The sequence below is a fragment of the Salvelinus namaycush genome, chromosome 29 (genome assembly GCF_016432855.1).
Source record: "Salvelinus namaycush isolate Seneca chromosome 29, SaNama_1.0, whole genome shotgun sequence".
NCBI classification, from domain to species: Eukaryota; Metazoa; Chordata; class Actinopteri; order Salmoniformes; family Salmonidae; genus Salvelinus; species Salvelinus namaycush.
The window spans coordinates 37432359-37451151 of NC_052335.1; the positions used below are offsets into that span (position 1 = coordinate 37432359).

General features: G+C 43.0%; 2 protein-coding genes across 2 annotated transcripts in view; one reads left to right on the forward strand and one right to left on the reverse strand.

The window, feature by feature from the left end:
- The window catches only part of LOC120024273 (neuronal acetylcholine receptor subunit alpha-2-like), a 35753-nt gene extending 32503 nt beyond the window's left edge, over positions 1-3250 (forward strand). The window contains exons 8-10 of the mRNA XM_038968469.1: positions 2324-2357; positions 2655-2724; positions 3125-3250. Of these exons, the coding sequence (XP_038824397.1) occupies positions 2324-2357; positions 2655-2724; positions 3125-3250 (230 nt within the window). The remainder of the gene's footprint in view (positions 1-2323; positions 2358-2654; positions 2725-3124) is intronic.
- A 2458-nt stretch (positions 3251-5708) lies between these two features.
- LOC120024469 (protein-tyrosine kinase 2-beta-like) overlaps positions 5709-18793 on the reverse strand; it is a 72990-nt gene continuing 59905 nt past the window's right edge. Inside the window, exons 22-29 of the mRNA XM_038968719.1 lie at positions 17244-17352; positions 16922-17104; positions 10371-10520; positions 9335-9370; positions 8833-8857; positions 7523-7773; positions 7330-7410; positions 5709-6798 (exon numbers count right to left, since the gene is read on the reverse strand). Of these exons, the coding sequence (XP_038824647.1) occupies positions 6577-6798; positions 7330-7410; positions 7523-7773; positions 8833-8857; positions 9335-9370; positions 10371-10520; positions 16922-17104; positions 17244-17352 (1057 nt within the window). The 3' untranslated portion in view covers positions 5709-6576. The remainder of the gene's footprint in view (positions 6799-7329; positions 7411-7522; positions 7774-8832; positions 8858-9334; positions 9371-10370; positions 10521-16921; positions 17105-17243; positions 17353-18793) is intronic.

Consider the following 18793-nt stretch of genomic DNA (forward strand, 5'->3'; position numbering starts at 1 on the left):
TCAAAGGCACTTCAATCTTTTGTCAAAGGATTCTCAGACCATGAGATACAAAATTATCTGGTCTGATGAAACCAAGACCTGGATGCCAAGCGTCACGTCTGGAGGAGACCTGGCACCATCCCTACGGTGAAGCATGGTGCTGGCAGCATCATGCTGTAGGGATGTTTTTCAGCGATATGAACTGGGAGACTAGTTAGGATCAAGGGAAAGATGACCAGAGCAAAGTACAAAGAGATCCTTGATGAAAACCTACTCCAGAGCACCCAGGACTTCAGACTGGGGTGAAGGTTCACCTTCCAACAGGACAATGACCCTAAACGCAGGAGTGGCTTTGGGACAAGTCTCTGAATGTCCTTGAGTGGCCCAGCCAGAGCCCGGACTTGAACCCGATCGAACATCTCTTGAGAGACCTGAAAATAACCATGCAGCGACGCTCCCCATCCAACCTAACAGAGCTTGAGAGGATCTGCAGAGAAGAATGGGAAAAATTACTTTAATCGCTGTCAAAGGTGCTTCAACAAAGTACTGAGTAAAGGGTCTGAATAGCCGTAAGAAGTTGTCATATTTCAATTTTTAAAAAATATATAAATTATCAAATAGTCTTGTTTGCTTTGTCATTATGGGGATTTTGCTTTGTGGTGATTTTGTTTTGGCGGCAGCGTAGCCTAGTGGTTAGAGCATTGGACTAGTAACAGAAAGGTTGAAAGTTCAAATCCCTGAGCTGACAAGGTACAAATATGTTGTTCTGCCCCTGAACAAGGCAGTTAACCCACTGTTCCTAGGCTGTCATTGTAAATAGGAATTTGTTCTTAACTGACTTGCCTAGTTAAATTAAGGTAAAAATGTATGAGGATTGATAACGTAACAAGTGGAAAAAGTCCAAAAGTCACTTTCCGAAGACACTGTATATATATACACTGCTCAAAAAAATAAAGGGAACACTTAAACAACACAATGTAACTCCAAGTCAATCACACTTCTGTGAAATCAAACTGTCCACTTAGGAAGCAACACTGATTGACAATAAATTTCACATGCTGTTGTGCAAATGGAATAGACAACAGGTGGAAATTATAGGCAATTAGCAAGACACCCCCAATAAAGGAGTGGTTCTGCAGGTGGTGACCACAGACCACTTCTCAGTTCCTATGCTTCCTGCCTGATGTTTTGGTCACTTTTGAATGCTGCCGGTGCTTTCACTCTAGTGGTAGCATGAGACGGAGTCTACAACCCACACAAGTGGCTCAGGTAGTGCAGCTCATCCAGGATGGCACATCAATGTGAGCTGTGGCAAGAAGGTTTGCTGTGTCTGTCAGCGTAGTGTCCAGAGCATGGAGGCGCTACCAGGAGACAGGCCAGTACATCAGGAGAAGTGGAGGAGGCCGTAGGAGGGCAACAACCCAGCAGCAGGACCGCTACCTCCGCCTTTGTGCAAGGAGGAGCACTGCCAGAGCCCTGCAAAATGACCTCCAGCAGGCCACAAATGTGCATGTGTCTGCTCAAACGGTCAGAAACAGACTCCATGAGGGTGGTATGAGGGCCCGACGTCCACAGGTGGGGGTTGTGCTTACAGCCCAACACCGTGCAGGACGTTTGGCATTTGCCAGAGAACACCAAGATTGGCAAATTCGCCACTGGCGCCCTGTGCTCTTCACAGATGAAAGCAGGTTCACACTGAGCACATGAGCACATGTGACAGACGTGACAGAGTCTGGAGACGCCGTGGAGAACGTTCTGCTGCCTGCAACATCCTCCAGCATGACCGGTTTGGCGGTGGGTCAGTCATGGTGTGGGGTGGCATTTCTTTGTGGGGCCGCACAGCCCTCCATGTGCTCGCCAGAGGTAGCCTGACTGCCATTAGGTAGCGAGATGAGATCCTCAGACCCCTTGTGAGACCATATGCTGACACATGCACATTATTTATCATTACATAAATTATCCTAACATCTACTCTGAGCTGGGAGTTTCTTTTTTGTCTTGAAACCGGTTTTAACAGGATTCCTAAGAACCTTTTCTGAGATGCTTTGTGGATACATGCCCAGGTAGCAATAAGGACCACAATGGAAATAAATCGGTGGATTGAGTTTTTCATATATTTTTTTCCCCTCCTGATTTTAATCTATATATGTTGTATGTACTCCCATAGAAGAGACAACTATTTGGGGCCCTTTCCCAACCACAGATTAATCCCAGTCTTCCACTAACAACCACTCTCAGTGAACATGTCTTTAAAGTCCAAGACTAGAAAATCTGTGTCCTGGAAACCAGCCCTATATATATTTCAAATTTCTCAAATTGATTTCCTTCTTTCTCCCAGGCCTAGGCCCTCCTCCCTTCCTCAGCACCTCAGCCAGCTGGCTCCGGGACGGAGGAGGGACAACGGAGGACCTCCAAAGACGGACCCCCTGTTATGAGGACCTTGAGCTGGGGGAGCTGACGTCTTACTTTTCCTTCCGTCCTCCGTCACCCAGACCTCCGGGCTCCACTCCTCCACCCCAACAGAATCATCCACACCCAGGGGCAGGGCAGCCCCATAACCGCCTGGATGGAGGGGTTGAAGGAGGAGGAGGGGTGAATAGAAGGGTTAACCCGACCCAGCGACCGGCTAACTTGGTGTCAGACTCTAGAGGGATAGAGTTCCCTTTGTCTCCCAGCGTGATACGTGCTCTGGAGGGACTGCAGTATATCGCAGACCACCTGAGGGCAGAGGATGCTGACTTTAGTGTGAGTATTTATGACGTAGTATCCAGAGGGAGTGGTTATGGTGTAACTCAACTTGGAACAGACTTTAGTGCGAGTGGTTATGGCATACAGATCCTTTGTATTCCAGTAAAAGGATCTTTCCATTGCTGAAATGCCAAGTATCTACAATGACTATATAGTATACCCAGTATACCATTTGGTAGTGCCGGTACACCGGTATACTGGTTATGACAGGCATACAGTAACACAGATAAACAGGGTAGTATTTGTAGCTCTAATATTGCACATAGCTGCTATTTTTTTTGGTCGAACATTCAATTACAAAGATTGTTCAACTTAAACCATCACGATCATTGCACTAAATCCAACTAAAAGTGTTACCATTCATTCATGTCTCTCTCTCATCTCACTCTCCCTCCAGGTGAAGGAAGACTGGAAGTACGTTGCCATGGTGATCGACCGGATCTTCCTGTGGATGTTTATCATTGTGTGTCTCCTAGGAACCATTGGACTCTTCCTCCCTCCCTGGCTGGCTGGCATGATATAGGACCTGTACCCTTCCTCCATCCCTGGCTGGCCAGCATGATATAGGACCTGGACTCTTCCTCCATCCCTGGCTGGCCAGCATGATATAGGGCCTGGACTCTTCCTCCATCCCTGGCTGGCTAGCATGATATAGGACCTGGACTCTTCCTCCCTACCTGGCTGGCCAGCATGATATAGGACCTGGACTCTTCCTCCCTACCTGGCTGGCCAGCATGATATAGGACCTGGACTCTTCCTTCCTACCTGGCTGGCTGGCCAGCATGATATAGGACCTGGACTCTTCCTCCATCCCTGGCTGGCCAGCATGATATAGGACCTGTACTCTTCCTCCCTCCCTGGCTGGCCAGCATGATATAGGACCTGGACTCTTCCTCCCTACCTGGCTGGCTGGCATGATATAGGGCCTGGACTCTTCCTCCCTACCTGGCTGGCCAGCATGATATAGGATCTGGACTCTTCCTTCCTACCTGGCTGGCCAGCATGATATAGGACCTGTACTCTTCCTCCCTACCTGGCTGGCCAGCATGATATAGGATCTGGACTCTTCCTTCCTACCTGGCTGGCCAGCATGATATAGGACCTGGACTCTTCCTCCCTACCTGGCTGGCCAGCATGATATAGGATCTGGACTCTTCCTTCCTACCTGGCTGGCCAGCATGATATAGGATCTGAACTCTTCCTTCCTACCTGGCTGGCCAGCATGATATAGGATCTGGACTCTTCCTCCATCCCTGGCTGGCCAGCATGATATAGGATCTGGATTCTTCCTCCCTCCCTGGCTGGCTGGCCAGCATGATATAGGACCTGGACTCTTCCTTCCTACCTGGCTGGCTGGCCAGCATGATATAGGATCTGGACTCTTCCTTCCTACCTGGCTGGCTGCCCAGCATGATATAGGATCTGGACTCTTCCTCCCTCCCTGGCTGGCCAGCATGATATAGGACCAGGGGTCTGGGCCTGAGATCTACCATGCCTGGCACAAGACTGGCTGGCGTCACCTAGGGCCTGTAGACCTATCCTCTACCTTCTGCCCCTGGAGCAGGCTGGCACAGTGGAACTAGCACTACGGTGTGCAGTAATTTGAACCACTAGGTTTTTTTTTTTGTTGCAGAAAATGATGGTTTAGGAAGACGATTAACTGTTACGGAACATCGTATCCAAGCAGGCAGAGGACCGCCGGGCACAGTAACAGTGCAAAAGCGCTCTCTAGCGGAAGCTTTCTGTTCCACATAGGAATAAACAGAACTGAGGAAGTAACTAGATGAATGACTGGCACTACCAATGTACTGCTTCATATTGGAGAAGCAATGACTTGTGGGTGAATGCTATCCAATGAGGTGACGGTCTGCTTTTTACCTTCGAAGGACAAATACGTTGCATGCTCTACTACCGGGGAGAGGAAAAATACTAATTTGATAATATGAACACTGAATCAGTTTGCATTGCAAAGCAGACATATTTATATTGCCTTGAGCTGCTGCAGCTCTCTGATACTGCTGCTGCCATAACAATATCAAAAACATGCTGCTGTGGTAATAAATACTGTAGAAATAGAAACGCATGTTTTGGGAATTTGGGAATCGATAGGAATGAAAATGTTAGATTTTAGTAACCGATTTAACGTTTGCACCAAGAGTACTGATTTGAAGTCTATACATTGGCCTCATGTAAGAAAACGGGAACATCCTGAACCAAAAAATATTTGTTAATACCACAATTACGACACAAATTATAATTTTTGTAACGTTGGGACTATAATGTTCTACTGAATATTAAAGTTTTCACAGCCTTGATCTCAGAACAGTTTTGATGTGACTTCGTCTTCCATGACCCAGTAAGGCCGTCACCTTAAAGGTAGCCCAAGTACAGAGTAGCAAAAATCCTGAGACATGTGTAAATCAGTTTTATAAGGGGGGTGCAATCGCAGTTAGATAGTAGTTTATGGCTCTGAAATGTCAATCTGTGTTCAGCCATGAGGTTCATCTTAATTAGATATGTTAAGTTTTAAAGAAGACTGTAGCTATTTGAATACATAAATGATAGACGAATACACTATTTAGATAAAAATAGAGTCAGAACACCATCATAAAATGTATTACGATCATCAGAGTAATTATTGTCATCACTTAACAACTCTGTCACGTCACCATTTACTTTTAGATTTCTGACAGTGTGGGTGTTTTGCTTGCGTTCCATTATTGCTGGCTAGACTAGATGGTAAAGACGTGTTCTGATTGGTCCGTCTGTATTTGTTCATGCTTGTGATTGGCTTGCAGATAGCGCCAAGTTCAAATGGCTTTATGCAGATATAATTTTCTTGTTTTTCATTTTTTTCCCACTTAACATGAACTTTTTAAAAAAAAAGTATAATTTCACAGATATATGAATAACCATTTAAAGATCAATTATATGTAACTAATTCCTTTTTGACTAAAAAAAAATGTATAGTCCCCAAGGTCTTGTTTTGTCACAGTGTCTGACATGTTTATTCAAAATCGTTCCATTGTCTCTATTCATATCCACGATGATACAGCTGAATACGAGATAGCGGAAACATTAAAGGGTGCAGTATATTCAAATATTAATTTTTAAACTGGCATTTTCGTAACTTTCCTAAATTCTCTTTCGTAGCACAGACAACATACTTTTACTTATGGTAAAAAATAAAAAATACAATACTGTCAGTTGAATTTAATATACTACAAACCTGAAGTAAAAACAGAAAGGTAATGGGTATTATATCTATTTGGTCAAACTCTTAGTCTAGAAAACAAATATTACACATTCCATGAAACAACACATAAGCGAATTAATAAATCTATTGATCTGGCCAGTATTACCCAAAACATATGAAAATAACCAAGAATTAAATTAACCTGGATACCTAAACAGATAAGAGAGACTATTTAAAAAATAACCGATACAATTCAAGACACGAGATGACACAGAAATCACAACACCAATTACATAAAGGGAAAGTCATCTTTTCTGATCTTTTTAATTCAACGTAAAAGGAAACCTTGACCACTGAACTGCCAACTCACTGTGTGTGTGTGTGTGTGTGTGTGTGTGTGTGTGTGTGTGTGTGTGTGTGTGTGTGTGTGTGTGTGTGTGTGTGTGTGTGTGTGTGTGTGTGTGTGTGTCCATCCATTCAGTCGCGACACACTTGGCTCTGACCCGTCCTCCAGTTAAAACAACAGCAAAAACTGGGTGTCCTGTGGGTATTTACCCCACTATGGGGTCTCCGGTTTGGGCTTGGCCAGGTTGGCCCTGACCCTAGCCTGGTCCACAGCATCCAGAGGGGGTGTCCTGTGGGTATTTACCCCACTATGGGGTCTCCGGTTTGGGCTTGGCCAGGTTGGCCCTGACCCTAGCCTGGTCCACAGCATCCAGGAGGTTCTTCCCATCCATGGCCAGGTTGTGTGCTGCGGTCAGCATCTGTTTCTTACACTCTTCCTTCAGAGAGGTGACGGCGTTCTGCTGGGCCAGACGCATCTTACTGATCAACTCTGACATGTCGTTGTTCAACAGCTTCTGGGTGCCCTCGATCTGACCAGGGGGAGGAGAGGAGGGAGGAGAGGAGGGAGGAGAGGTGGGAGTGGGGAAGAGGAGAGGAGGGAAGAGAGGAGGGAAGAGGAGAGGAGGGAGGAGGGAAGAGAGGAGAGGAGGGAGGAGAGGAGAGGAGGGAGGAGAGGAGAGAGGAGAGGAGAGAGGAGAGAGGAGAGGAGAGGAGAGGGGGGAGAGAGGAGACAGGGAATAGTTAGTCAACTCTGACATGTAGTTGTTCAACAGCTTCTGGGTCCCCTCGATCTGATCAGGGGGGAGGAGAGGGGGAGGAGAGGAGGGAGAGAGGGAGGAGAGGAGGGAGGAGAGGAGGAGAGGAGGGATAGAGGGAGCTGGGAAGAGGAGACAGGGAATAGTTAGTCAACTCTGACATATCGTTGTTCAAATTGACCAGGGGGACAGCTGTGAGAGGAGGGGAGGAGAGGAGAGTGGATGAGATAGGGAGATAGATATTATACGACAGTCTGGACGCTGGTCTGTTTTCTGCTTAATAATATGATATATAATCACTCTTACCTCTGTCCTAATGGACTTATGGAGGGTGGGTAGAATATCATCCACACTGTGTATCAGACTCCTTAAGGTCAGCCCTACAGACTGGAGAGAGAGAAGGCAGTTGACCTTTAACCTTACAATGCAGCTGTATCCGTATAGCTACTGCATTACTACTATTGACACAGTGTTTGAAGTCAGCAGCTCCGTGTCTTACCTTGATGACGGTGATGTACTCCTCAGGCTGTAGTGTGTTCACATCGTTCTTCAGCTGCACCACCACCTGGACCAGCTCCATGACCGCCTGGTACACCTTATCATCTGAACGGTCTAGCTCTGCAGTGGGGCGGGCCTGGGCTGTAGGGGCGACCTGGGCCGTAGGTGCGGCCTGGGCCGTAGGGGCGGTCTGGGCTGTGGGGCGGGCCTGGGCCGTAGGGCCGGTGAGATGCAGGGGCTTGTCTGGAGGGGCTGGTTTTCAGAGTGGAGAGTAGGATGAGAGAGCAAGAATAAAAGGGGAGAGGGGATGAGAGAACAAGAATAAAAGGGGAGAGGGGATGAGAGAGCAAGAATAAAAGGGGAGAGGGGATAAGAGAACAGGCATAAAAGGGGAGAGGGGATAAGAGAACAGGCATAAAAGGGGAGGGGTTGAGAGAGCAAGAATAAAAGGAGAGGGGGATGAGAGAGCAAGAATAAAAAGGGGAGGGGTTGAGAGAGCAAGAATAAAAGGGGAGAGGGGATAAGAGAACATGAATAAAAGGGGAGGGGGGGATGAGAGAACATGAATAAAAGGGGAGAGGGGATGAGAGAGCAAGAATAAAAGGGGAGAGGGGATAAGAGAACAGGCATAAAATGGGAGGGGTTGAGAGAGCAAGAATAAAAGGAGAGGGGGGATGAGAGAGCAAGAATAAAAGGGGAGGGGTTGAGAGAGCAAGAATAAAAGGGGAGGGGTTGAGAGAGCAAGAATAAAAGGGGAGGGTATGAGAGAACACAAATAAAAGGGGAGGGGATGAGAGAACAGAAATAAAAGGGGAGAGGGGATGAGAGAGCAATAATAAAAGGGGAGAGGGGATGAGAGAACAAGAATAAAAGGGGAGAGGGGATGAGAGAACAGGAATAAAAGGGGAGAGGGGATGAGAGAGCAATAATAAAAGGGGAGAAGGGATGAGAGAGCAAGAATAAAAGGGGAGGGTATGAGAGAACAAGAATAAAAGGGGAGAGGGGATGAGAGAACAGGAATAAAAGGGGAGAGGGGATGAGAGAGCAATAATAAAAGGGGAGGGTAGGAGAGAACAGGAATAAAGGGGGAGGGTATGAGAGAACAGGAATAAAGGGGGAGAGGGGATGAGAGAACAGGAATAAAGGGGGAGGGTATGAGAGAACAGGAATAAAGGGGGAGAGGGTATGAGAGAACAGAAATAAAGGGGGAGGGTATGAGAGAAGGAGAGAAGCTTAAAGCTGTGTGTCTTTTAGACATTTGATGCCACCAGATATTCTATTTCTAGGATATTCTTATGGTTTACCACTCACCATGTCCAGTCTCTGGTTCTGGTAACTGCAGACAGAGAGAAAAATAAGATGATATGACAATGACTATATTAACCTGATAAAGAAAGATGGCACCGCAGTGGATAGTAGCCGTCTGATGGGCTCCTGGCCAATTCTGCTATGTTGTGTGTTTTTTTTTTATGCTGATCTTAACTTTTGGCATAATGTCTCTGCCATCATTTCCTATGACCAAAAATAGCTTCTGGACATCGGAAGAGCAATCAGTAAACTCAATTTGGATGAAAATGTCTACATCAACTTTACTGCAATTTCAAATTGCAGTAAAGTAAGTTGTGAATTGGTAAAACAATTAATTGTGACCTCATGTAAATAATTAAACCGCAACTAAAACAATAGAAAATGATAACATACAGTAACTCCATACTTAAATACCGCAGATATAATGCTTTATAACGTGTTATAAAGCATCTATTAGCCGTTATTATAACGTCTTATAATAAAGCGTAATATATGTTACACATACCAGTGGTTTGGTGGTGCCCTCCTGTCCCATGGGGCCCTGTAAAGAAACATATAGGTTCAGACTCATTTGACACAATATCAACACCGACCCACAGTTGGCCACGGACCACATGGGCCTCACATGGACCGTCAATTTACAGAACATTGAGAGTCATAGGGATGGTTACTAGGAATACGGAATGATTGTTAGGACTACTGGTTGGCTGTTAGGACCATGGGATGATTGTTAGGACTACGGAATGGTTGTTAGGACTACGGAATGGTTGTTAGGACTACGGAATGGTTGTTAGGACTACTGGTTGCTTCTTAGGACTACAAGATGGATGTTAGGTCAACGGGATGTTGTTAGGACTACACGATGGTTGTTATGGTGGACTACAAAATAGTTGTTAGGATGGACTGTGGTTTGGTGGTTTGGATGTACTACCCCCCAGACCAGGAGATGGTTGCTAGTGTGGATAGAGGGCCTGTCGTTAGGTTGGAAATGGGGCTGGTTAAGGTGGACTAGGTCTAGGGGTTTAAAGGTCGGAGGTATATTCCCCACCAGGAGTCTCTCCTCCTTGGTCAGCCACTTGTTGTTAGGGTGGTTGCTAGGGCGGGTTGCTAGGTCTAGGGGGTAAAGGTCGGAGGTATATTCCCCACCAGGAGTCTCTCCTCCTTGGTCAGCCACTTGTTGTTAGGGTGGTTGCTAGGGCGGGTTGCTAGGTCTAGGGGTTTAAAGGTCGGAGGTATATTCCCCACCAGGAGTCTCTCCTCCTTGGTCACCCACTTGTTTCTAGGGCGGGTTGCTAGGGCGGGTTGCTAGGTCTAGGGGGTAAAGGTCGGAGGTATATTCCCCACCAGGAGTCTCTCCTCCTTGGTAAGCCACTTGTTGCTAGGGCGGGTTGCTAGGGCGGGTTGCTAGGTCTAGGGGGTAAAGGTCGGAGGTATATTCCCCACCAGGAGTCTCTCTTCCTTGGTCAGCCACTTGTTGTTAGGGTGGTTGCTAGGGCGGGTTGCTAGGTCTAGGGGGTAAAGGTCGAAGGTATATTCCCCACCAGGAGTTTCTCTTTCTTGGTCAGCCACTTGTTGTCCTCCATCATCTGTTGTTTCTGTTGTCTCATCGTCTCCTGCATACGCTGTCTCTCCATCTGCCACAACCGCTGGGCGTCCTCCTTACTGGACGGCTCCACCATCAACTCTCCCTCCTGGTGGAAGGGAGACATGCACACACACACACACAGAAGCATTCACACACACACACACACACACACACACACACACACACACACACACACACACACACACACACACACACACACACACACACACACACACACACACACACACACACACACACACACACACACACACACACACACACGCAGAAACACGGACACACGGACACACACATTCACATAGTACAGAGCAAGTAATACAGTAGCCATGCAATAACACAAGGCTTTAAAGGGCAAGAACATATGACTGGGACAGTCCTCAAGACTACAACTAGATAACTAGTCTAACAGGAAGTAGACTAGAACTAGATAACTAGTCTAACAGGAAGTAGACTAGAACTAGATAACTAGTCTAACAGGAAGTAGACTAGAACTAGATAACTAGTCTAACAGGAAGTAGAATAGAACTAGATAACTAGTCTAACAGGAAGTAGACTAGAACTAGATAACTAGTCTAACAGGAAGTAGACTAGAACTAGACAACTAGTCTAACAGGAAGGGGACTAGAACTAGACAACTAGTCTAACAGGAAGGAGACTAGAACTAGACAACTAGTCTAAAAGGAAGTAGACTAGAACTAGACAACTAGTCTAACAGGAAGTAGACTAGAACTAGATAACTAGTCTAAAAGGAAGGAGACTAGAACTAGATAACTAGTTTAACAGGAAGGAGACTAGAACTAGACAACTAGTCTAACAGGAAGTAGACTAGAACTAGACAACTAGTCTAACAGGAAGGAGACTAGAACTAGATAACTAGTCTAACAGGAAGGAGACTAGAACTAGATAACTAGTCTAAAAGGAAGGAGACTAGAACTAGATAACTAGTTTAACAGGAAGGAGACTAGAACTAGACAACTAGTCTAACAGGAAGTAGACTAGAACTAGACAACTAGTCTAACAGGAAGGAGACTAGAACTAGATAACTAGTCTAACAGGAAGGAGACTAGAACTAGACAACTAGTCTAACAGGAAGGAGACTAGAACTAGACAACTAGTCTAACAGGAAGTAGACTAGAACTAGATAACTCATCTAAAAGGAAGGAGACTAGAACTAGATAACTAGTCTAACACGAAGGAGACTAGAACTAGACAACAAGTCTAACAGGAAGGAGACTAGAACTAGACAACAAGTCTAACAGGAAGTAGACTAGAACTAGTCAACTAGTCTAACAGGAAGTAGACTAGAACTAGATAACTAGTCTAACAGGAAGGAGACTAGAACTAGATAGCTGGTCTAACAGGAAGTAGACTAGAACTAGACAACTAGTCTAACAGGAAGTAGACTAGAACTAGATAACTAGTCTAACAGGAAGGAGACTTGAACTAGATAACTAGTCTAACAGGAAGTAGACTAGAACTAGATAACTAGTCTAACAGGAAGTAGACTAGAACTAGATAACTAGTCTAACAGGAAACTAGAACTAGATAACTAGTCTAGAAGGAAGGAGACTAGAACTAGATAACTAGTCTAACAGGAAGGAGACTAGAACTAGATAACTAGTCTAACAGGAAGTAGACTAGAACTAGATAACTAGTCTAACAGGAAACTAGAACTAGATAACTAGTCTAGAAGGAAGGAAACTAGAACTAGATAACTAGTCTAACAGGAAGGAGACTAGAACTAGATAACTAGTCTAAAAGGAAGGAGACTAGAACTAGATAACTAGTTTAACAGGAAGGAGACTAGAACTAGACAACTAGTCTAACAGGAAGTAGACTAGAACTAGACAACTAGTCTAACAGGAAGGAGACTAGAACTAGATAACTAGTCTAACAGGAAGGAGACTAGAACTAGATAACTAGTCTAACAGGAAGGAGACTAGAACTAGACAACTAGTCTAACAGGAAGTAGACTAGAACTAGATAACTCATCTAAAAGGAAGGAGACTAGAACTAGATAACTAGTCTAACACGAAGGAGACTAGAACTAGACAACAAGTCTAACAGGAAGGAGACTAGAACTAGACAACAAGTCTAACAGGAAGTAGACTAGAACTAGTCAACTAGTCTAACAGGAAGTAGACTAGAACTAGATAACTAGTCTAACAGGAAGGAGACTAGAACTAGATAGCTGGTCTAACAGGAAGTAGACTAGAACTAGACAACTAGTCTAACAGGAAGTAGACTAGAACTAGATAACTAGTCTAACAGGAAGGAGACTTGAACTAGATAACTAGTCTAACAGGAAGTAGACTAGAACTAGATAACTAGTCTAACAGGAAGTAGACTAGAACTAGATAACTAGTCTAACAGGAAACTAGAACTAGATAACTAGTCTAGAAGGAAGGAGACTATAACAGTCACGTCCTGATCTGTTTCACCTGTCCTTGTGATTGTCTCCACCCCCTCCAGGTATCAATTATTTTCCCCAGTGTATTTATCCCTGTGTTTCCTGTCTCTCTGTACCAGTGTATTTATCCCTGTGTTTCCTGTCTGTCTGTGCCAGTGTATTGATCCCTGTGTTTCCTGTCTCTCTGTGCCAGTTTGTCTTGTATGTTTCCAAGTCAACCAGCGTTTTTTCACTTTCTCCTGCTTTTTGCATTCTCCTTTTTCTAGTCCTCCCGGTTTTGACCCTTGCCTGTTTCTGGACTCTGTACCTGCCTGCCTGACCATTCTGCCTGCCTTGAACACGGGCCTGTCTGCCACTCTGTACCTCCTGGACTCTGATCGGGTTTTGACCTTTTTGCCTGTCCACGACCTTTCTCTTGCCTACCCCTTTGGATTAATACATATTGTAAGACTCCAACCATCTGCCTCCTGTGTCTGCATTTGGGTCTCGCCTTGTGCCGTGATAATAACTAACTAGATAACTAGTCTAAAAGGAAGGAGACTAGAACTAGATAACTAGAGTCTAAAAGGAAGTAGACTAGAACTAGATAACTAGAGTCTAGAAGGAATGAGACTATAACTAGATAACTAGAGTCTAAAAGGAAGGAGACTATAACTAGATAACTAGAGTCTAGAAGGAAATAGACTAGAACTAGATAACTAGAGTCTAGAAGGAAATAGACTAGAACTAGATAACTAGTCTAAAAGGAAGGAGACTAGAACTAGATAAGAGTCTAAAAGGAAGGAGACTAGAACTAGATAACTAGAGTCTAAAAGGAAGGAGACTAGAACTAGATAACTAGTCTAAAAGGAATGAGACTATAACTAGATAACTAGTCTAAAAGGAAGGAGACTAGAACTAGATAACTAGAGTCTAAAAGGAAGGAGACTAGAACTAGATAACTAGTCTAAAAGGAAGGAGACTATAACTAGATAACTAGTCTAAAAGGAAGGAGACTAGAACTAGATAACTAGTCTAAAAGGAATGAGACTAGAACTAGATAACTAGTCTAACAGGAAGGAGACTATAACTAGATAACTAGAGTCTAGAAGGAAGGAGACTAACTAGATAACTAGAGTCTAGAAGGAAGGAGACTAGAACTAGATAACTAGAGTCTAAAAGGAAGGAGACTATAACTAGATAACTAGAGTCTAGAAGGAAGGAGACTATAACTAGATAACTAGAGTCTAGAAGGAAGGAGACTATAACTAGATAACTAGAGTCTAAAAGGAAGGAGACTATAACTAGATAACTAGTCTAAAAGGAAGGAGACTATAACTAGATAACTAGAGTCTAGAACTAGATAACTAGAGTCTAAAAGGAAGGAGACTATAACTAGATAACTAGTCTAAAAGGAAGGAGACTATAACTAGATAACTAGAGTCTAGAAGGAAGGAGACTAGAACTAGATAACTAGAGTCTAAAAGGAAGGAGACTATAACTAGATAACTAGAGTCTAGAAGGAAGGAGACTATAACTAGATAACTCGTCTAAAAGGAAGGAGACTATAACTAGATAACTAGAGTCTAAAAGGAAGGAGACTATAACTAGATAACTAGTCTAAAAGGAAGGAGACTATAACTAGATAACTAGTCTAACAGGAAGGAGACTAGAACTAGACAACTAGTCTAAAAGGAATGAGACTAGAACTAGATAACTAGTCTAAAAGGAAGGAGACTAGAACTAGATAACTAGTCTAACAGGAAGGAGACTAGAACTAGATAACTAGTCTAAAAGGAATGAGACTAGAACTAGATAACTAGTCTAAAAGGAAGGAGACTAGAACTAGATAACTAGAGTCTAAAAGGAAGGAGACTATAACTAGATAACTAGAGTCTAGAAGGAAGGAGACTATAACTAGATAACTAGTCTAAAAGGAAGGAGACTATAACTAGATAACTAGTCTAAAAGGAAGAAGACTAGAACTAGATAACTAGTCTAAAAGGAAGGAGACTAGAACTAGATAACTAGTCTAAAAGGAAGGAGACTATAACTAGATAACTAGAGTCTAAAAGGAAGGAGACTAGAACTAGATAACTAGTCTAAAAGAAAGGAGACTAGAACTAGATAACTAGTCTAAAAGAAAGGAGACTAGAACTAGATAACTAGAGTCTAAAAGGAAGGAGCCTAGAACTAGATAACTAGTCTAAAAGGAAGGAGACTATAACTAGATAACTAGTCTAGAAGGAAGTAGACTAGAACTAGATAACTAGTCTAAAAGGAAGGAGACTATAACTAGATAACTAGTCTAAAAGGAAGGAGACTAGAACTAGATAACTAGTCTAAAAGGAAGGAGACTATAACTAGATAACTAGTCTAAAAGGAAGGAGACTAGAACTAGATAACTAGTCTAAAAGGAAGGAGACTAGAACTAGATAACTAGTCTAAAAGGAAGGAGACTAGAACTAGATAACTAGTCTAAAAGGAAGGAGACTAGAACTAGATAACTAGTCTAAAAGGAAGGAGACTATAACTAGATAACTAGAGTCTAGAAGGAAGGAGACTAGAACTAGATAACTAGTCTAAAAGAAAGGAGACTAGAACTAGATAACTAGTCTAAAAGAAAGGAGACTAGAACTAGATAACTAGAGTCTAAAAGGAAGGAGCCTAGAACTAGATAACTAGTCTAAAAGGAAGGAGACTAGAACTAGATAACTAGTCTAACAGGAAGGAGACTAGAACTAGATAACTAGTCTAAAAGGAATGAGACTAGAACTAGATAACTAGTCTAAAAGGAAGGAGACTAGAACTAGATAACTAGAGTCTAAAAGGAAGGAGACTATAACTAGATAACTAGAGTCTAGAAGGAAGGAGACTATAACTAGATAACTAGTCTAAAAGGAAGGAGACTATAACTAGATAACTAGTCTAAAAGGAAGAAGACTAGAACTAGATAACTAGTCTAAAAGGAAGGAGACTAGAACTAGATAACTAGTCTAAAAGGAAGGAGACTATAACTAGATAACTAGAGTCTAAAAGGAAGGAGACTAGAACTAGATAACTAGTCTAAAAGAAAGGAGACTAGAACTAGATAACTAGTCTAAAAGAAAGGAGACTAGAACTAGATAACTAGAGTCTAAAAGGAAGGAGCCTAGAACTAGATAACTAGTCTAAAAGGAAGGAGACTATAACTAGATAACTAGTCTAAAAGGAAGGAGACTATAACTAGATAACTAGTCTAGAAGGAAGTAGACTAGAACTAGATAACTAGTCTAAAAGGAAGGAGACTAGAACTAGATAACTAGTCTAAAAGGAAGGAGACTAGAACTAGATAACTAGTCTAAAAGGAAGGAGACTATAACTAGATAACTAGTCTAAAAGGAAGGAGACTAGAACTAGATAACTAGTCTAAAAGGAAGGAGACTAGAACTAGATAACTAGTCTAAAAGGAAGGAGACTAGAACTAGATAACTAGTCTAAAAGGAAGGAGACTAGAACTAGATAACTAGTCTAAAAGGAAGGAGACTATAACTAGATAACTAGAGTCTAGAAGGAAGGAGACTAGAACTAGATAACTAGTCTAAAAGAAAGGAGACTAGAACTAGATAACTAGTCTAAAAGAAAGGAGACTAGAACTAGATAACTAGAGTCTAAAAGGAAGGAGCCTAGAACTAGATAACTAGTCTAAAAGGAAGGAGACTATAACTAGATAACTAGTCTAAAAGGAAGGAGACTATAACTAGATAACTAGTCTAAAAGGAAGTAGACTAGAACTAGATAACTAGTCTAAAAGGAAGGAGACTATAACTAGATAACTAGTCTAAAAGGAAGGAGACTAGAACTAGATAACTAGTCTAAAAGGAAGGAGACTATAACTAGATAACTAGTCTAAAAGGAAGGAGACTAGAACTAGATAACTAGTCTAAAAGGAAGGAGACTAGAACTAGATAACTAGTCTAAAAGGAAGGAGACTAGAACTAGATAACTAGTCTAAAAGGAAGGAGACTAGAACTAGATAACTATTCTAAAAGGAAGTAGACTAGAACTAGATAATTAGAGTCTAAAAAGGAAGTAGAATAGCACTAGATAACTATTCTCACCCCCATGCTGCATCGTCGTGGAGATATCATGGGCACCACCAAGCTGTTGCTCATGGAGTCGACAGGAGTGGTGTAATCACAGGGACTGGCCAGGTCTGGAGAGCTGGCACAAAGGGCCTCATTCAGCTGAATGTGCAGACCGATACCGTTTCCAAAACGACCCCCAGGTTTCATCCTGCAGGGCTGGAGACACAGGGGCAGAACTGGTGACGAGCGGTTCGTAACTTATATACAAATGCTAACAACGCTATGACAGAAAGGCATTGATGCAGAAGGTGTGTGTGTGGGGGGGGGTCATCAAGAAGATACTGTACTATACTACCTTAGGAGGAGGTTCGTTGAAGTTGATCTTGGTGTCAAAGAACTTGGTGGAGCGTTGCCTGTCTCTCTCTCTTTCTACCTCCTGCTCCTTCTCCATCCGATGGACGTCACTGGTACAGAACACACAGACAGTTTAGGCACTTGGAAGACAAGGGACAAATAGCTTGCAAAAATGAGAACCTGAATCCCATTCCAGTCAGATTCCAACGTTACATCAGGCTTGACATTGAAATGATCTGACACGTCTGCTGTAATATTAGAACTAGCGACAGTACTACGAGTTGTCTGATTTGCAGCTAGATTGTCGCTTTACTTTCCCTTGAGGAACAATCAAGGTATAGTTTGTTTACCATACGATGTCCAAACACCTAACAGGGTGGCTGCTGTATTCATTTTGATGTCCGTGTGTCCAGGGACATCTCAAGGACTAGAAACACAAACTCTCTCCTTCTACCGAGCCATGTCAACAACTCAACAATAACTACAACATGCTGAGTCATGTCAACAACAACTACAACATGCTGAGTCATGTCAACAATAACTACAACATGCTGAGTCATGTCAACAACTCAACAATAACTACAACATGCTGAGTCATGTCAACAACTCAACAATAACTACAACATGCTGAGTCATGTCAACAACAACTACAACATGCTGAGTCATGTCAACAACAACTACAACATGCTGAGTCATGTCAACAACAACTACAACATGCTGAGTCATGTCAACAACTCAACAACAACTACAACATGCTGAGTCATGTCAACAACTCAACAATAACTACAACATGCTGAGCCATGTCAACAACTCAACAATAACTACAACATGCTGAGTCATGTCAACAACTCAACAATAACTACAACATGCTGAGTCATGTCAACAACTCAACAATAACTACAACATGCTGAGCCATGTCAACTACAACTACAACATGCTGAGCCATGTCAACAACTCAACAATAACTACAACATGCTGAGCCATGTCAACAACTCAACAATAACTACAACATGCTGAGCCATGTCAACAACTCAACAATAACTACAACATGCTGAGTCATGTCAACAACAACTACAACATGCTGAGTCATGTCAACAACTCAACAATAACTACAACATGCTGAGCCATGTCAACAACAACTACAACATGCTGAGTCATGTCAACAACTCAACAATAACTACAACATGCTGAGTCATGTCAACAACAACTACAACATGCTGAGTCATGTCAACAACTCAACAATAACTACAACATGCTGAGTCATGTCAACAACTCAACAATAACTACAACATGCTGAGCCATGTCAACAACTCAACAACAACTACAACATGCTGAGTCATGTCAACAACTCAACAATAACTACAACATGCTGAGCCATGTCAACAACTCAACAATAACTACAACATGCTGAGTCATGTCAACAACTCAACAATAACTACAACATGCTGAGCCATGTCAACAACTCAACAATAACTACAACATGCTGAGCCATGTCAACAATAACTACAACATGCTGAGTCATGTCAACAACAACTACAACATGCTGAGTCA